This window comes from Argiope bruennichi, chromosome 9, assembly GCF_947563725.1.
Source record: "Argiope bruennichi chromosome 9, qqArgBrue1.1, whole genome shotgun sequence".
Lineage (NCBI taxonomy): Eukaryota > Metazoa > Arthropoda > Arachnida > Araneae > Araneidae > Argiope > Argiope bruennichi.
Genome location: NC_079159.1, coordinates 83843188 through 83864755, shown reverse-complemented (window position 1 = coordinate 83864755; position 21568 = coordinate 83843188). Strand labels below are relative to the sequence as shown.

At 26.2% G+C, this 21568-nt stretch overlaps 1 protein-coding gene across 6 annotated transcripts in view; it reads right to left on the bottom strand.

Annotated features, from left to right (window-relative positions):
• Positions 1-21568, bottom strand: part of LOC129983735 (E3 ubiquitin-protein ligase TTC3-like) — a 125048-nt gene that overhangs the window by 7445 nt on the left and 96035 nt on the right. For 5 of the 6 annotated variants that reach the window (XM_056093335.1, XM_056093340.1, XM_056093339.1 and 2 more), the window contains 12 exons: positions 18993-19199; positions 16741-16880; positions 14401-14469; positions 12588-12681; positions 10380-10483; positions 9102-9207; positions 8596-8715; positions 5772-6231; positions 1963-2012; positions 1783-1842; positions 1570-1676; positions 644-788 (listed from right to left, as the gene is read on the bottom strand). In XM_056093335.1, coding sequence (XP_055949310.1) covers positions 644-788; positions 1570-1676; positions 1783-1842; positions 1963-2012; positions 5772-6231; positions 8596-8715; positions 9102-9207; positions 10380-10483; positions 12588-12681; positions 14401-14469; positions 16741-16880; positions 18993-19199 — 1662 coding nt within the window. The remainder of the gene's footprint in view (positions 1-643; positions 789-1569; positions 1677-1782; positions 1843-1962; positions 2013-5771; positions 6232-8595; positions 8716-9101; positions 9208-10379; positions 10484-12587; positions 12682-14400; positions 14470-16740; positions 16881-18992; positions 19200-21568) is intronic. The other variant, XM_056093338.1, reaches the window with a different exon arrangement.

Here is a 21568-nt window from a genome sequence, read left to right as displayed (position 1 = left end):
TTGTCACATCTTCTATGGATAATTAAATACTTATTTATAAGTATTTCAGAGCTACAAGATAAATTTTCATAAAGTTAAACACCATCAGAGAATATTTAATGTTGTCAAATGTATGGATCATGCAATATTTAATTTTAGAGATAAATTTTATTCTGCGGAATAATAGAATACAGATACACCAATTCTTTTTAAAACACATTCAGGTCTTTTTAAATTAATATAAATGGGCATCTTGTAGGTTTCCTACTTTTATAATTTTCTTAGATAATTACAATAATAATCTTTTGAAGGATATGAGAGAAGTTTAAAATTTAAGTAATAGATATTATACTTGAAATTTAGTTAAGAAAAATCTTTCACATGGTATGTTTTCTAAATTGTGGAACCATATATTGATTACTAAAATTATAAAGGAAATCAACATTTTAATGTAACATAGCACAACTTTAGGTGGTAAAATAATAGCAGGGAATTGATTTCATATCTAATTTATTAAAATAAATTATTTCATTGAGATAATGTGATTCAATTGTTATGAATTTTAACATCTGCAAAGAACTGTTAACATAATTATTTATACCTTACATAACATAAATGTTATTTTCTTAAAGAAAATATATTATTTAACTAAACATCACATTACCTTAGCATTCAAATGACTTGGGGCATTCTTCATTTTAGCTTCAATTATTTCAGAAACAGAATTAATTATGTTGTCCAATGACAAGCCAGAAAGACCTGACTTTCGTTTAGTTCTAAATTCTTTCACACAATTTATAAGCTCGGTACTGTAAAGGAAAGGAAGAAATCAATTTTAAGATGAATAAAATATCTCACTAAGAACTTTTAATTATTTTTTCCCTCTGAAATGCTTTACTATTATACAAGCAAACAAAACAAACAGAAAAAGAATTATCGGCATGAATTACAAAAATAAACGATGCTGCTACAAAGCTATTTTTCTTTCAAACCAAGATAATAATTTTAGACTTGATTAAATATAAACTAGAAAGAAGTTGCAATTAAATAAAATAAAATGACTTAAATTCTTTTAATTACATTAACTTAATTATGCAAAAAACATCTACATGAAATTCCAAAATTAAATTGGTATGTTCAGTCGGCAAAGGTGAATCAATAAAGATTAGCTTCATTCCAATTTTTGTAATTTAATTTAATATTGTTAAATTCAACAGATACTTTTTACCAGATTTTATAGACATTAGTTATGAAATGAAAGAAATGTATGCAATTTGTATTTTTTTCAGTTACATTTGAAATCTTATTAACTTATCTAAGCCTGTTTCCATTAAAATTGAAAGAAGGTTATTTTTTTTTTTTATTAATTGTTAAATTTTTTTCATTATTTATTAATATATTGTTTCACAAATACTAAACTTTTTTTTAATATTACCTTAGAGAAAATTTTTACAATAAAAAGAATTTTTATTTCAATAAATATTTATAGGAGTTCAATGAAATTTGCTTTTAGTTAACCTTGAATTACATTAATTTTGGCTTTGCCAAATTCTAAAGTATTAAGAACTATAACCAAAATGTATTACTTACTGTGAATAGTTTGGAAATTTTTCCTGAAGCTTACTTAGAAGTTTCTCAAAACTTTTTTTTGCATCTTTATCTGCACCTTTTTTTGGCTCAACACTGGTGGTTTTAGGCTTTTAAAAAAATACACAATTTTTATTTAACAGTAATTTTTTCACATAAAAATTGCATTCAATTTAATATATAATTAAGAAGATATAGCAAAGCATTGAAACTTACTGGAATGTTAACTGACAGAGGTGGTGAATATTCCGCAGGCCGATTATTTTTAACCTTGTACTACAAAAATTAAAAATAATTCTTAATATAATAATACCGTAATTCATAATATAAAAATACTGTAATATATCATAGAAATGAGTCATTTCAAATGAGAAATATATAATAATTAGAACTTACATCTAACTCCAATGCTGATGTAGATATTTTCTTTTCAGATGGCATTTTAGCTGCAATAGAAAATAAAATATTAACAAAAATTTTAATACATTCTAAACCATTAAAATCAATAATTCTAATACTATCCAATTTAATATTATTTCTACTGTAATATTTCCTCACCAGAAAATAAAGATTAAGAAATTAACTTTGTAGATCTGAAAAAGACATTTTGCCAACTCTATGATAAAGTTTTAAAACTACTGATATTGCAACTTTATGTGCAAGTTATTTTTTGTTAATCCCAGAGATACATCTTGAAAGAAACAAAACAGAAAAAATTTGCAATCATAATTTACCAAGTAATCATCAATAAACTTATTTCTATGAAATAAGCAAGTCATCAATTTAACTTATTTCTACTAATGAGATTCTTATTAAAGATATTTTTTTTTAAAAAAAATTCAAGGATCATAAAATTGCATACTTTACATAAAGAAAAGCAAGTAATAAATTAGAAAAAAAATCACTATTAATTTTCAAATGGAGAATTACTTTCTCCCTTACTACTTCTAAATGCTTAAGAGAAGAGCACTAGCAGATATGATCTACTCATCCTTAGCTAATGAGCTAAAACTTATAGCTCATAAGTAGGTTTCAAGATCATAATGCATGCACCTTTACTACAAGCTATCATACTGCACCTACTACGTGGTAATTTAATATTGATTATTAAAGGGTACTGATTTCCACAAACACATTCACAATTTAGTTGAAATAAAAATAAAATAAAATTAAATATTAATTCCATAACAATTAATAAATAAAAGAAAGCTTTATTTACATTTAATAATAATAAAAAAACTGGAAACATTGTGTCATTAAAGTATTTATATTTTAAATTGCGCTGCTAAAGCATCAATTCCAAAATTTATTTGCTATGCATTGAAAATCTCTTATTATCTTCTGACTTTTCAACTAGTTTGCAATTTTCTGCAGTTTAAAAATCGCCTCTTGCCCTTTTGGTTTTAAATCATTTAGTTTCTCTGATCTTTTAATCATTTAGTTATAATCGTTCAGTTATAACATGAGAAAGTGTTTCCTTTTCTCATGTTTTTCCCCATTTTGAAATTTTAACCTTCACTTGTCTATTTTCTTGACTTGTTTAGACTGAACATTTACTGCATAAACAAATTATTTTATGAATTAAAAATTCCCTATTCCACCGCATTTCTTTCAATTCAGCTGAAACCAAATGTCATCAGCTGAACACATATTTCTTGTATTTCAACCCCAATATATTTATTTAAGAAAAATTACTTCCCACAATTTCTGATAAGATTTTCAACCCTTTCAATATTTCGAAAAAAAAAAAAAAAAAAAAAAAAAACCTTGACTATTCGATTTTTGTATACTTTAAAGTCTGCAAATTCTATTGCATTTGCAGGCCACATAATTCAAAAAGTTGTTTAACTCAATTAAAACAGAATCCCATTCTTTTTCTTGTAGACACTTGCAGTTCATAACAGAAAGAATGAGTTTTATCTCTTGTTTGTCTCTGTCTTACTTGTTTGGCTGTTCTCCTTGGATATGTACACTCATACTTCAGGAAAACACACAGTTAAGAAGTAAAAGTAACCAAAATTTTATGAATGAAGGTATATGCTAAGTCCTGACATTCATATTTCATATCTGTAGGCTGTTTTTCGAATAAAATTGTTGATATATAAGACTTTAAAAAATTTTCTTCCCCCAAATTCCAGTATTTACTTTTCTGATATCAATATACAAATCTTTATAAGAAAAATCAAAGAAATGCTATTTACATTTTTTAAGTCTTCAAGAGCTCAATTTTAATGACACTGAACGTTTTCAAACAGTTTCACTTTTCATATCCAGTGATGAAAAATGGGCAATCTATGTAGAAGATTGCAAAAAATGATTGGAAAGTTTTGGTCAATGATAAGAAAAAAAAACCCTGACATATAGGATCTTTGTACATACAATGTTGATTGTACAAAGATACATGTAAATAGTGTAAAAAAATTTCCTTTTTTGACGCACAATGCCAAATTGTCAGTCATTCCAGTTACTCCCTCAACAGTAGCTGCTTTTTCTAAACACTTGGTTCTAAAAAATTTTTTAGGAAATTTCCCATTCTCTAAAAGTTTGAAGTATAATCTGTCTTCCCACTTTTGAATAAATAGTACACATCAGATGAAAGGAGGATTTAAATCCTATGCAGGTTAAAATTATTCACTTTTATTAATAAAGTTCAAATTTTTTTCCAATTTACAGCTGGGTTATTCTTTGAAATAGATAAAATCTTTCACTAATTTAATTTTTCTGTAAAACCTGAAAGTCTTGCAAAATATTGTTGGCTCACTAGAGTTAAAGCCTGAAATTTAAAAAACTTTCAACCTCTTGGGTTTTTTTGTTTCCCATTGCAAAAACTCAAAGTTTAAATTGATTTTCTTGTTTCAAGGACTAGTTGAATGTTTATCAAGGCATTAGACTCTTAAATTGAACATCCTGAATGCATGTGGCCTGTCAAATACAAATTTATCCTTACAAAAATTATACAAATAATAACTCTCTCCACACTTCAAAGACCATTTCAGTTCTGCATCTAGCTGCAGCCAGTAGCTGACGATAATAATAACATCTCCAACTACTTCTACCCCTTTTTTTCTTTGAAAGCACATTTAGAGATAAGATGAAAGATTTGTTGGTAGAATTTTCAAGACAAAAACCAATAGATCAATTGAATTATTATGAAAAGCATCAAAATGTGGGGAAACAAATACACTACAACCACTTTATTGGTTTAAGTTGTGGTGTTCAGGGGTGTTTGTGGGACCCCAAAAAATCCCCTGAAACTTTTACGGACTTACTACCGACATTTTGGAGTTTCGAGAGGGGGGGGGGGGAGAAATGAAAAATTACGATTATGAAGTATTGAATGACCTAATTATAAAAGTTCAATGAATTACTTTTTTTTGCAAAATTAAGACCTTTGAACCCAGGTCACGTGATCGCACATCTGGTCGAACGAAGTCTCTCCCTTTTTTTTTCTGCCGCGCCTACTTGCCGAAAAGAATCCAGAAGAGAATGTCCGAGAACCGGGGGAATGAGTCATAACTCGCAATAAGGAAAGAACAAAAAAGAAGTTTTTTCCCCCTTTTCACGCATTATCACTGCCTTTGGAGAAAGAAAGGAAAAGTTTTCACCACACACACTGACCTTGCGTTTTCTGCTTTCAAAGCAAACAAAATTACCCAGATCAAAATAAATAATTCATTATTATTCCTACTTCCTTTTGAACGACGATCCCCGGAATTTCCGGGTATCGAAGTTCAAAATCCCCGGAATTCCGGGGTTTCCCCGGAGCACAAACACCCCTGGGTGTTGGTGTTTGAAAACACACAAGTTTACAACCAAATATGTTAATGGAATAGGAGTGAAATGTGAAAATCATAACATCACCCCCTTTTAATAAAAGACTGTTAATCTAAATGAAAAATAAATAAATAAATAAATTCAACACCTGTAGATATTAGGCCTTTATAATGAGCTTTCAAATGTTACAAATGATAATTTAATCATATTTGAAACAAATTTTTAAAAAGTTACGATTTTGAAAAATATTTTTCAATTTTAGTAAAATTGTTGAAATTCTATATAAAGATGTGTTAAACAGAAGTAAACACCCATTAAAAATTATTAAAATATATGTCATTAGATAATGACTGAACTGTATAATTAAATAAAAAAATATATATTGATATACACTTTTATAGTTAATAAAATATTTTTTTAAATTCTATTACCATTTGGAAGAGGAGCAGCTGCAGCATAAGCAAACTGAACTTTTCCATCACTTGAGCATGCACTAGTTGCTGCAGAAGCAACATTGCTGTTACTAGCACCTTTCAACTTTGTTTCTTCATTAACAGTTGATTGTTTCAAAGATGAATTTAAGTTCAACATAGAAGTAGCAGGTGCATGGAATGATGATGTTATAGTACTTTGCAAGCCAGGGGGTGCTTTTGTAATAGGAGGAACAGATGCAATGCTAGGTTGACTAACTGAATCATTGCATGCGCTGCGAGGACCATTTTGCAAAGGGATCTGCTGCTTTGGTTCTTGGTTAGTTTGTTGTGAACCAGGAACTTTGCTCGTCAGGGATAAGGGATTGAATGAAGCAAACGAAAATGGGTTGAATGATCCAGTGTTATAAGCAGAATTTCCCTTCTGAGGAGCTCCCCACATGGACTGAGAAGTAAACATCTGTTGAAAATATGGTTACATTATTATCAAAAAAACATTCGGTGGAAAAATTATATTTTTAAATAGAATATATTAAGCTATAACAGCACAACCAAATCAATTGCTTAAAGAAGGGAACAAGGACCGATAAAATGAAATGCATCTTACATGTACTTATAAATAGTCACTCACTGATATTTGTAGATAAGGGATGAAAATCTATAAGCAAATCATTGATATGAATCATACAAAGATTTTGTTTAAAAAACAATAAATAAAAACTAAAATCTGCTATCCCAAATTTCAAGTTATTATGTGAGAACATTATTTTATTTTAAGTCGTGGGCAGTCAATCGCATCAACCTGACAGAAAAATGATTATTTTTGACTATTTCAAAAACAATTGAGTTCTAAATTTTTTTTCTTGAAGTCAGAATTTTTAATATTTTCCCATCTCCCCCTTCTCATTTTCTTCTCTGTGCTTTTTCAGACGATAACTTCTTATGACTCTGCCCTTTATTGGCTAGACAGCAGAATCGAGTAGATGGTGGACATTTGCTCAAAGTTGTAACTTTTTGTTAGCCATGAGTCACCAAATGTGACAACATTTATTATTTTCTAATAACCCTAAAAGCAAAAAAATTGATAAATTGTTAATTTTCGGCCCATGCATTTTGGGGTTTCAAAGCACAGCAACATCATGTTCTCACATGATAATAAGTCATATTACATTCTTTATTTCTCCCAAGAAAAACTTTTAGATTTCTCTTCTTCAAATTGGTGATACAAAAATATTAAATATTGCTATCCTAAACAGTGAGAGTGGTCTCTGTGACATTTTTTCTTATCCCTGCATAAAATCATGTACCTTGGGTAAAAATCCTTGCAATGACATTGGCAAAAAATACTTAAGAGACAGGCAAAAATCCAACATTTTTACTGAATTTATCGAATGCATTTTTCTATGACCAACCGAAAAGAAAATTTTACATAGAGCTATAGTTGTAGTCACTAGATTACATATCGAATTACTTAGTTCAGAAATATAGTAAGAATGTATATTTTAGATGTTAAAAAACCATTGCTTTTCTAAATGTTGGTGATTGCAAAATATGAATCATGTGCGAAAAGGTTGTTTTTCTGTCGGATCAATACCACATGACTTAAAAAAAAAAAAAAAAAAAATGTTCTCACATGATAGTGAAATTTGTGATAGTAGATTTCATTTGATGTGTGTTGCAATGTATTCAGACAGTCAGGCTTCCTCTGAAAGGATTTTGTTCAAAATTTAATAGAAATCTACAAATTTTGTATAAAATCCATAAAACAAATTTCATCTATCATGCTTAAAAAACATTTTTGAGTTATCATACTCACAAGTAGATAGATATAATACTAAATGTATGTTTTTCAAACTCAGAGAAGTCTGAAATATGAAGATTCATCAAAATCTCAAGTTCAAAATATTAGGTGATTACAATATTTTTTCTATACCTCATATACAAAAAAGTAATTTCATATTAAGTTACCAATCATCAAAAATTAGAACATCCTTTTTACAATATTTTTATATTTCAGCAAGGATTTTTTTATTACAGTTATTATTCAATAGAAGCAATATTTTCAATGTATTAACATTCTGAAAATGTGGTCTAATTTTCATACTATTAAATTTTGATTCATACTTTGCATTAACAATATATTGCAGTTGAATTCTTAAATTACATATAAATGAGAACAGATTTAATCTTTTAAGCTTAGTAGAAAAGTAAAAAAAATATTTTTTTTATTTCAATTCTTAGCCTTTCCGATTAATGTTTATTCAGAAACAGAACATTTATTTGCTATTAACAAGAAACTTACTAAGAAAAATGAACTTGGAAGTATTCAACTCAATTCCTTATCTATTTAATAGGATTTTTCCCCATATATTTAATATAAAATGTAAGGCAGAAAAATAGAATCAATATGAATAGAATTAATAGATGGCTTTCCATGTAGTAATTGACAATGGAAAATCCTTTCAGCTAATTACTTTTCATTTTTTCTTTTGGTGAAAATTCAATTACACATTTGATAATGATCAAATTTAATCCAACATAATATTTCATATGAGCCAGGATCCTATACGTGAAATGGCATATTAAAAAAAGATGTTTATATTGCACAGAATACTCTTACTGAAAAATTATTTTAGAATATCAATATTTTACCAAACCAGAGTTTACATCAAATGTTAATATTAGAAAAGCCATTTTATATACAATGAAATAATATTTTAGAAATGCTTAGAGTAAGTATTTAAATATTAAGGTATTTATAGACTTTTGGCTGAAAAGTTAGTCATTATAGAATATTAAAATCTGAAATCAGATGTATACATACAGAAGCCATCTGCTGGACATTCCAAATTGGTATATCAGGTAATTCTTGAACTTCAAGAGGTTTCAATTTTGATATTGGAATGCCATTAGTTACATCATTTATCTGCTCATCAATAGTTACCTAGAAAACAAAATCAAAGGATACTTTAAGCTCTTATTATTCAAGAAAATAATTTATAAAAAAAAAGAAAACTTAGTCTTGCAAAACTTAAATGTTTTACTCATGTATGGACAATGAGGAAAATTTTTCATTTTCTAGAAAATTATACAAAGTATTTTCTTCGACAAATATATTTATTAATATATAAAAACATTTTTTTAAATCTGAATTATTACCATTTAAATTTTATGATCACAGACTAAATTTTTATCAAATATTGTAATAGAAAAAAACTTATAAAATGAATCAGATACACTAAAATATTCAAATTAAAGCATTAATATTATAAATGAATATGAAATCTAAAAAATAATTTAACTTTCCATACATTTTAAAATTTTACTTACAATAAATTTTGTTTTAATATCTTCCAGCAATGCTATATAATTACGTATTTGTGTCAACAATTCATCTATACTTTTGATGTAAAGAGAATTGAGACTTCCAGACATCCTAAAATGTTAAAGAAATAAAATAAATAATTATCAAGGAAACAAAAATTAATATACTTAACATAAATTAGATAAAATAAATACATATAATAATTATCAGACTTAAGAAATTTCCTTCATATTCTTAAATTTACAAACTAAATAATCTTAAACTCCAGATGCAACAATTGGAAGTCAATTCTAATTAAAATATTATTCAACAAGCAAGTTTGAACAAAATAAATAAATTCATTTACAAATTCGGTAAAACATTTTAAAAGCACATTTTTATCAACGTATTAACAGCAGAATTTTCTTTGTTTTTAATTATTTTCTACTTATTAATCTTGTGATCTATTGCTTCCCATATTCACAACTAAATAGAGCTATGGCCATAAAATTATAATTTAATTAATGTCAAACTGAGGATTAAGTTCTGTAAATATAACAACAGTGTAAAGTCATTCAGAACAAATAAGCATACAGTATTTCAAAAATAACAATAATCTGAATTAATAAACTGTAAACTGAAAAATAGAGAACAAATCTTCATCTTCATATACATGAAAAACAAATCAAATTGAATAACAAGATTTTTTTAAAAAGATAAAAGATGAGACATTAAGAAATTGAAAAAATAGTAAAAAGTCATTTACTAAAAAAATCACAGCTAAATAAGCATATATATGACTTTTTATTTTTCAAGTTTTAAGACTGATTTGAAATTGATGGTACAATAGTAAATATTCAATAACAAAAAAATTTAATAAAAAAAACTAAGCCTAAATTGGGGAAAGGAAACAAAGGGTAAAGATGAAGGAAGGGAAAGGAAGCTATCATTCTAAAATTAAAAATTGACAGTAAGAATTTTATTTAATGTTCAACTATCTTCATCATTATATAAATAAATAAGTAATCTGAATACATGAACTGTACAAAGCATTTTTAATACAATTATGCAATGGAGCAGTATAACAATCACATCAATTAAGAGTATAATAATTTTTGAAAACTATCTTAACACATTGACAAGGCTTCAATCACTAATGGCTTAAAATTTATGGTACGTAAGATGATGCCACATGAAAAGGAAATTGTTAGTATCAATGTGGTAATGAATAAGGGGGGAAGGGACATTAAAAGCAAAAAAAATTAAAAATTGATTTAGTTCATATTATTTTAGAATTATCTTACACTGCTATTCCATCTTGCACTTCCTTGATCTTTTTAGCAGCTTCTTCTTTCTTGATTTCGATTCGCTTCAAAAATTCACTCTTTTTTAACTGTAGCAACAGCAGCTGAAATGTAAAATTAAATTGCTTGAATTGAACAAGAATTTAAATTATATGTGATTAGAAAATTTAAATGCAGTTTAAAGAAAAGTATGATACAATAGACCTGTTTTCAAAAATTAAGAAAAAATATGAGAAACTTTAATTGCAGAATTTATTTTGGTAAAATAACATGATACTCCAAGTTGAAAATTATGATTTTTATTAATTAAGTAGATAGTAATTGATAGGTTACAAATTGCAGATTAAGTGCAACAATGTGTCCCCTAGAGCATAACAAACATCCTCAATTGGTTTATTCGAGGAACGTATTAGCCAATCTATATTCACTAAATTAACGAAAATTCTTAACCAACTTAAGTTTTGGGTGATCCAGCATCATTGTCTTTTAAGAATCACCCACCATATCTAAATAAGGATCAATAGCTAGATCAAAAACATCACTTCTATAAAACTAAGCATTAGCTGTACTTTGAGGCAATTATTCATAGATATTGGTTCACCATACACATACTAGATCCAAAAATTCTGACTCTTTCATGCATATAACAGAGATAATAAAAATTCTCAATGCACAACAGATGACTAATCTTTCTGGATCACTTTGCAAACAAAACCTGGATTCGCCAATAGAATACAGATTTGCATTTTAAATGCCATACAGGAATACCTAATTAAACATTACATCTTGGTGACATGAATGAAGGAATAAGCAAGACTGGACATATAATCCTCTATCCTGATTTTTTTTTTTTTTTTTTTTTTTTAGCATAAGTTATCTGGATACTAACATTCTAATGGGTGTTACAAGAAAAGATCTGAACTGTGTGGTGTAATAGTTTTCTGCTATCTTGCAGTTAGTTATAAATAGTGGTCATCTGCAGCAATTATATAGCTCTAAGTTGCATCTTCAAAGCTGATTTTCTAAGAAATGCAATTCAGAATATGAATTATAGAATTAATATTCAACTATTTTACTACACAGGATAGATTCTAGTATGCATTTATTTACCCAACCACATCACAGAAATCCTTTGGATGAATGATTTCAACTACCTATATCTATAAAATGGCTGCTTTGAAATTTCATTATACAAGTTCTACTAGCAGAAATTGCGCATAAGTCTGTTTTTGCAGCATATCTGACGATGATAAATGATAATTTCATAAGTAATATAATTATTTTTTGGGTGTTATCCTATAACTGTTCTGTATTTTTGAAAAATAATTACATGTAATGAATCCATGTATCTAGGATAAAAAGAAAAGTGATCTCATTTTGACAAAATTAAAAAAGTAAAAATCATTTCAATTCAATTTTAAAATTTATCATATTAAGAACATATTTTTATCAAAATCAATTTTAAGCAGTTGCAAATGATAATTAACTACCACAAAGATATAAAAATATTCAACAACTAAGAAATGTATGGAAGCATGCATTAGAAGTAATTATTTTGACAGAACATTGATAAACTGATTACAATTTTATGAAAGGAAAATTCAATTACTATGCTCCCTTCACACATATGATTATTTGCCTCAATTTTAGTACTTTATCTTGATAAGGAAAAAAGTTTTCTATTTTTTGTTATACAATACAATTTTTTTTTTGCACAATATATGCAACATAATAAAAAACATGCAAAACAGGTAATATAAATAAAGCAGTATCATTAATTTGAACACAGCTGATTTTGGTTGAATCAAATATGCATAAACTTTCAAGAGCATAAATCATTTTTTAAAATTTAATTACAAAAGATTCTGCTATTAATTGAAAGCTACTGAAAATAAAATCCTTTAAAGCATACATTTTGACATATTTCAAGCATTTATAGAATGTCTGGTATTATAGAACAATTAAAATTTATTGTTATCCAACTTTTAAATTTAATTATAGAAGTTTTCAGTAAATAGCTTTGTGGAAGAAAGCAAATTCAGTCTAAGAAATAAAGATTAAATATTAACTCAAACATACAATTCAGATTAATATTAATTATTTAAAAATGTGTCAAGATGAAAATATAACTTTTCAATTAAAATATTTTTCTTATGAAATGCATAAAATATTAAATATTTTAAAATTTTTCAGACATAATATTCTTACTTCAGCAGATTGTGCTCTTTTCTCAGCTTCTGTTTTTTCCAACTCAAGCTTTTTGATACTACTTTTTAGCTTTTCATCTTCATTTACATCTTCCCTGTAAATATGTATAAAAAAATTTCTAGGATCTTAAAAGCATAAATACAACAATGAAATTAAAAATTATAAAGACAGATAGGTCCTTTAGTGATATAAATGTATTTGCCCCTTCTACACATTAAAAATATATATATATATATATATATATATATTTAGATTTTAATTTCTCTTGCTTCAGTTCTGCAATTTTTATGCTTACCTGAGATTACCTAAACCTTATAATTTTTTTAGAAAGCAAAATGTTTTTTTTTTATGGTTGAATTCTTTAGCAAACCATTTTGAAATTAAAAAAAGGTTGAAATGAAAAGACTTTTCAGCAATAAATTGAATTCAATTTTTTGGGAGAAAAAAACCTATTATTTGTTACAATAGTTTGTTTAATTTTTATTACATTTTTAGTTCAAGCCTCCAAGTGCTAAAATATTTTCTAACCTACAATTCTTGAAAAAGTAGGCAATTAGTGCAATCCAATAAATTATCTAACAAACAAATATGTATGAAATATATGGTACAAGTGTTAACAGTAGATTTAGACAGAAGCTGCTTTTAGATTCATTTGCAATGAGAAATGAAGCTCTACAAATAATATATAATAGCAGCCATTACATACAATGTTGAATATTTTTCCAGAACTAACTAAGATTGCTTGTATATGGTTTTCCAAATCAGACCAATGTCAGAGTATATGGTGGACAAAAGACTATCATATTTGTAAAAGCTGCATGTAAAAATTAGGGATCACAAATAAATAATTTCAGAAAAAATTTCTTTAAATATGATAGCAGCTGAATCAGATAAGAAAATAAATAAGCCTTGCAATATTCTAAGAAACCATTCAACAGAAGAGGGGCTTGATCTTTAATGATGCATAGATGGCTTAAAGCCATTCTTTGGGATTAAATTTTTATTAAATTATTTTCATTGAGAATGATTTTCAGGGCAGAAAATAAGGAAAAGAATTTTTGGAGGGCGGAGAGGTATCACAATCCTCTCTAGAAAAGGTATTTTAAAATAATTAGGTACATAGTAACATAATTACTGATTTTAATTAGAATTAAGAATTATGTTAACTATTAGTCATACTTCAATTGCAATTATTGACACCAAAAAATAAGTTTTAAAGCACTTTTATTTATTATATTATATAAGAAACTTCATTCACCTGATTTTTTTTAAGGTAATTAGCAATATATATATATAAGTTTATTTATATTATGTTTAAATATTTCTTCACCAGAAGCTGAAAAAATTGAAAATATATGTCCCCCTCCCAACGAAAATTAAACTTCAAAACAATATGATTGTTGAGTTTGAGTAAGTGATAATTTATTGAAATCTTAATGCGCAGTTTAATAATAAAAGTTTCAAGATAATTAATAATGAATTCAAGTAATTTAAAATAATGAAACCTTTTCAAATTTGTAATTTGGTAGAAGGACCATTTCCAAATCTGACAATTTTGAAAATTTGATACCTTTTCTTTTTATTGTAAAAGTACATTAAATAAAAACAACTCCACTAAAATATTTTAGTATCCTTAAAGTTATTAAATGATATTTTATTTAAAATAGGTAAAATGGTGATTAACCTTTTTTCCCTAAAAAGTACAGAAATGAAAGAAAAGTTTTCATATGGAGATTAAAAAATAAATGAAGTGTTAGTAAAATTTTCAAAATTATTTTGTAGTAATAAAACAAGGGTATTACATAATGATTACCTCAATTTTTGTTCTTCTTGCTGTAATGAAAAAACTCTTTCTTCCAGATGAGCACGATCAAGAAGTAAGCTGGATTAATGATGAATTGAATTAAGCATTATGAGGGACAGGAAAAATGAAAATATGAATATGTAAATCATTCTGCTAAGATTTAAAATTAATAATGATGCACAAGAATTATCTTAAAATCAACACTTTGCAATTTGAAAAGTTGATCAGATGCCTAATAATAAAACTGATTGCAGATTTTTTTTCCTCTTCATAATGCTTTTTAAGTAGATTACTTATAGAAATGCTACTTAGAATGATTGATTTCCTGACATTACTTCTAAAAAATTACTGCACACTTTCTCCAATCATAGTTCTTCCAGAAACTTAAATTAAATGCTTTTGAAAAGATTTATGCTTATAATATATATGTTTGAGTTCATGTTATCTTGTAAACATGATAATTAGAGTAATTTAGATTTGATTTGAATCAGCAAGACATATGCTGTAGAAACGAAAGGGTAAAATAAAATTTATTTACAAATAACCCTTAACTGTTAAAGACAGAAAGATTATTCAAATTGGATAGAAAACTGTATCATAATAAACAACAACTCTTAAAAATTTTTTTTAATACATACCATCCCTTAGACGTTTCCAGTTCTAAAAACCACTGGGATAATATCGCATATCCTTTTGTTGTTTTTAATTAACCAAAGGAACAAGATTACAAGAACATCATGGGAAATTTGTTTTCAGACAGAAGCAGCTGGTTTAAAATTTGATTTCCAGGAAATTTACTGATTATATTGTATAGTATATTTAAATATACTGACAGTCAAATACCCTCCATAGGCACTTTAAAATAGCAATTGTGTTTACTTAAAGAAAAGGAATATCAATATAACTAAACTAACTCCCATAAGATACTTCAATATTTAATTTTCTATAATAATTGCAGCACCTCATTAATTTAGGAGGGGAAAAGGAATCTATCATTGCTTTGCTATCAACATGTTTTTAAAAATAAAGTAGAATGTAATAATGTAAATAATAATTTAAATGGTTATTGTGTCTTTTCATTTTTTTTTTTTTTTTTTTTTTTTGGTTCTTAACATCTGAAATTTTGCAAAATTTATTAAAAAAACCCGATGACATATAATCACATACAGTGATTCAACTCATTGAATGAGGTACAAAGAATTAATTTATATGAGTTCTATAATTCTTAAGAACATTAAATTTTCTCTCCACATATAACATCAGCAAAAAAAAAAAAAAACTATTATTACACTTTTTGGCAATCATTTTTTTTGCGCTTGCTTTTGTTTAACTTTTCTTGATGGCTGGTACATTTTATTATTTTTGAATATAATTATAAAGCATATAAACCAAGTTTAAGTTCATCTGAGGCAAAAACTTTACAAATGGAACATGAAAATATTAATAATAAATATGAAATATTAAGCAAACTTTGGAACAGGCTTTCAAGTCATAACAATTTACTTTATTACCAAACTAATAAAGTAAATAATAAATCATTTAGCTTAAAATTATTTTATAGTTCATGTATGAATACATTCAATCTCGCATATTAAAAAATATCCAATTACTAACTTGAGACTAAAAGGATTCCTGAAATATTCTACCTAAACATTTAAAAAAAATCAAGAAAATAAGAATAATTTTTTTGGGGGTAGGTGGAGAAGGGTTGAATTTTTCCCATTGAAACCGACTGAAGATTGTGATTGAAGCAAAGAAATCACATACAGAAATTTCTCAACTTTTCATAAATTTCATTTCAAATATTTCAATTATCACTGAAATTTTAATACTGAATCAGATAAACAGATTTATCTGAGAATTATGATGTGATAGATATATTTACATAAAATAAACTTTTTTGAAGTCATAACCTGATAGCACCCAAATCATGCAAAACCACAGCTTGAACTTCATTGTGAACAAAGAACTTTGTTTTAACTAAAAGATATATTTCAATCTCAATTAAAGAAATTTTATTTTTATTTATTTATTTATTATTATTTTTTTTTTTTTTTTGTATTTAACCATTTCAGTTTATGACAAAATGACTGTTAAACTATTATATAAGGTTAAACATCAATTTCTCAAAATTAAAAAAGAAAAATGAGGTAGTTATTTAGAAAAAAAAATACTGTGAAATTTTTGAATGAAGAAGAAATCAAATGCTGCAATCAATCTTATTTTTAGTAACAGAAGTTTGGTTCACTCTATTAAAAATATGAAATATTGTACAATCTATCAACTGCAAGTTTTATGGGAAATTTTGAAAACTTATTACAATTTGGTATGATAATAATTATAAAATACCTGTCCTTGGCTGCTGCCAGTTTTTCCATCTCTTTCTTTTGTGCTACATTTTCTACTTTGACTTTCTTCAGAGCTTCTGAAAGTTTCTTAATTTCATCCTCCAATTTTCCTTCCTTCTTATTAAATTCTTTTTCTCTGTCCTTTTTCAACAATTTAAAAAAGTTTAAAAAAATTAGTTATAAATGTGCAGAGTATAAATTTTTATTTTATAAAATTTTTTAATACGAAAAATGCAAATTCATTAATAAAACTTTCTAAAATCAGAACAGAAACTCGCAATCCAGATTTTAATTTCTTTTTCTTTTCTTATCTTTTTTTAACCAAGAAATAAACAATCAGGAAATTTAAAAAGGTAGCAGGCTGCAGAAAAATCATGCAAACTTTATTTGTATTAAAGCAGAATTTTGAAAAATTGATCAGTAAGGGACAGGAAAATACTAGGAATATACAAAATCATTTAATTTTTTCACAATTATAAATTGCATTGCTCAAGAATAATGCTGCTCATGAAATATTAAAAAAAATTTATTATATAGCTAATAGAGCTTTTTTTAAAACAGGACAAAAATTAAGTTAGCAGCTGTTTGAAAATATATTACTCGGTCATTCCAGAGCTAGAAATGTGTACCTAATTAAATGTGTCGTATGAAAAAAAGCAGTTTCTTGCAAAAAGTCCAGAATACTAAATTATGAAAGTACCTTTTAAACTAAGGTGAATGGTCTTCCCAGAACTTTCTTGCATATTCTTTAATAAAAGTAAAGAAGTATATGAATTATTACCACAAATGGGTTTACTTGAAGAAAGTTCCCTAGCAAGCATGACTATATAGAAAGAGTTTTATCCTGAACTATTGAACAAACTAATACGTTTCCAGATGAAATTTTTTAAGTCTACCATTTGTCTGATCAATAAAATTTAATTTTAGTTAAAACTGTGTAATGTTATAATTGTGTTTTCATCTCAATGTCTTTTCTATGGAAACAGTTTTTTTTTAATAACATAAAAAAAAAAATGGCTTAATTATCAGAAAACCTTTATTATGCTTCAATATTTGATATGAATGGCTTGAGTGAGAAAGTAAAAATATAATTATAGCATTTTTAATTAAAATAGGAGTATCAGTTGCACATCAAGATTTTTTCTTTTTTTGATTTTATAGTTTCTCAAAAAATTAGCTTCTAATAAATGCTTATAAAAACTGAGAGAAGCTAATTTTCCCACTATAATAATTTTTTTATCTGTGGAAATTATAAATCATTATAATGATTTATTGATCCAAATTCAATAAAACATTGTAACTGACAACCAAGGCACAAAGATAAAATGTTAAATATTATATAACATTTTAATTCAATAGGAATGACTATTCCAAAGATAAATGAATCTTTCCTACACATAGGAACAGTTTTTAATTAGTTAACAGTGTTAGTGTTAACAGTTAACTATTTAATTAATTGTCATGAAACTTTAAATAGATTTTTCCTAATGCTTCAAATATATGTGAGAAAATTTGAAGAAAATCAACTGAGTAATTTTGATTTCTACAGCATACAAACTGTTTATGAATTCACTGTTATTTATAATAATAGATTATTATTTATTACCAGTTAATAAGAGCTGTAAAAATATCTAGAATAACAAATTGTTTCATTACTTGTTTAGTTCTGTAATGCAGTTATTTGCCAGGAATTATCAAAAATTTCTCTATACATTATGCATTTACTTACAAGAATAAAAGTGATAGATAATGAAATACTTCTTAAAGTCAGAATGTAATGATAATATATATAAATTACATCTAATAAAATTCTGTTCCAAATAAACAATATATTTTATTGTGATTTGTACAAAATTTCAACAATAAACAATGGTAACTGAATCGACATAAGATCCACAAAAATCATTTAGCATTTAAGAATTTCTAGAAATCATGGAAATAAGAAAATGGAAACAAAGGTTGACTCAACATTACTAAATGAACATTAATCTTGTCCTTATTCTTAATCAGCAGTTTGTTTTGTTTAAAATGGCTTATAATATTCCAATATCCTTACAAAAGAACTGAATAAATAAACAAAATTTGTAAGATGATGATGATGAATATAGAATAAATAAATAAATACTAAAAACTAGTTGTTAATAAACATAAAGAAAAGGAGAAAAAAAATCCAATCAAAGTTTTATAAAAAAGTGAAAGAACCTTTTAAAATATTAATAAGCATGCATAAAACTATTAGAAAAGAGAGCTTACGTCTAATGCAGCCAATTTGTCTTCCAGTTGTTTTCTTAGATTAGCAATCTCTAAATTAGACTCATTTTGAAACTTAGCAGCATACTCAAGTGCAGCATTATACTCTTGTTCAAAAGTTTTTCTGTCTTGAATTAACTGACTTGTCATATCTTTCAATTCCTGTATTTCATCATCTGTTTTCATTGTTCCTCTAGAAACTTTTTCTGTCTATGAAAAAAAATAAATAATAAGAGAAGAATTTTAATCAGGAAGAAATATGCATTAATGAAATAGAAAAATTGGGAAAGTTCTTTCCTCATTGCCTTGCATACTTTTAGAATGTTGCATATTTTAGGTTTAGTATCATCAAACAGTTAAAAAAAATAGAATAGTGCCTCTTCCTATAAATTAAATAGCTCAAAAATTTACTATGGATAATTTATTTTTCGCGAAAAGATTGAATGCTAAACTTTATTCAACATTATGAATTATTATAACTAGCTTGCTCAGTATATTGTTTACATATACAGAGAAAAAGTTCATCAAAGAAGCATAAGAATATATCTTATCACTCATACTTTATTAAAGCTAAATTCAAGGAAAATATATTATTTAACTTCAAAGAATGTCCTTTTTAAAAATATGCAAGCTACACAAAGTGCCATCTACATATTTATATTTGCATAATTTCCCAATTGCAGCCTCATCCCTTCAATTTTTTTAAAATTCAATTTAAATTTTAAAAAGTTTGCTGAAAGCAGATGGAGATATACAAAGGTGTGTGTGTGTGTGAAGATTTAGAGGTTATTCAGTAATACACAAATTTAGCTAATACATTCCTTTACTAAAACTTCATTTAATTCAAATTTTTACTTTAGTTTTTAGTATGGTAATTTTGTTCTAAGAAAAATCAATGTCCTTTTTTTTTAAATTTTTAAATTTTCAATTAGGAATCGTGAAATATGTCTAAATAAGCAGTTGCAATACATGCTTTTATTTACATGTTTATTGACAAAAATAAATAATAGCTAACAATCTCATGGAGTTCAATTAGCATAAACAACATCAAAAATTCTAAAGAAGTTTATAAATTAATATTAAGAAAGGGTGCATAGACAAATTTTATCTTTAAAAAATGAGCATTTTATAAGTACATTTAGATTAAAAAAAGAAAAAGAAAAGAACCAATCGTACTGCGGTATTTTTGATTCTACAACTATGAGTTTGCTGTAATAAATTCAGCTGGGCATTGACTAAATAAGTGTTCAATTATATACAAATATAAACATAAAATACCACCAATAATTACTGAATATTTTTTAACAACATTGAAATTAAGTTATTTAAAACGCCTTTTTATAGAGGTTTCTTTTGGAAAATTCATATTAAAAGACTTTCATCGTATGCATTAAATTATTTAATTATACTACAGTTAATATTATAAGAGGGGAAAAATGGATATAAAGCCACTTCATTTACATTTTAATTTCATGAAAAAAAGATTCAAAACATAAGCAAACAACTAAAGAATATGAAAATCAAATTAATTTTATTAAATATATAAATAAAAGTTTTGTCTCCTTTTTGGATATTATTTTGAGCTCTTACACTTCACTCTCACATTAATAGCTTAGATTTTGTTAATAATGAAAAGTGTCTGGTTTATAGAACAATTGCATTAGTTTTATTTTCAGTTTCAAAAACTCTCTTTCCTAACAGAAATTTCTTGTTTCATAAAGATATCAAGAACACAACCTTCATGTCACTGGCAACTACTTCTTTTGTCCTCTGTTGAACCCCCCAAATAGATGATATTTTGAATGGACTGATATTGCTACCATTTTCAATTCCTTAGAAATGTTTACTGAATGACTTCTGCCAGTTTGCATAATGTGGTCATAGACTAAATGTTGTGAAACAGATTTTTAAATTCAAATTATGAATTGAATATTTTAATTAATGCTGAATTCTCTTTCAACATTTGCTTGTTAACAAGAAAGAGTGAAAACAATTTTCAAAACTGACCAAATTTTTTTTTTTAATTTATGGTTTTCAAATAAAGGATTGGAAAAAAAAAAAAAAAAAAAAAAATCTCATCCAATCTTATTTTTCTGGCATGAAAATTACTAAAATTGAGTAATGATAATTTTAATAGGAAATTTATAAACTCCATGAGAGCAGCATCTTTTTATCCTTTCCGATGAAGATATAGCATAGAGCATATTTCTTCCTTTTACACTTACCTGTTCTCTGCCAAAACAACACTTCTTATTGATGCAAAATTTACTGAAGATTTATTCATTATGCATTCCAACATTTATAAAGCAACCTACAGACAATCATGCTTAAAAAGCATAAACTTTACCTGTTATTATTATTTTTTTTTTGTGGAATGTAAGTATTGCAATAAGTTGTCCCTTCTTATGCCTATACTTACATTATCAATATTGCAGAACAAGATACACTCTTAGAAAAATCATATTGACATTGGCAATTTATTGAAGAAATAATTTCAACCAAGAAAGTTTCTTAAAAAATTTTTTAAAAACACAATTGTTGTTTTTCTAATTTATGTATATCAGATGTATAATAAGGCA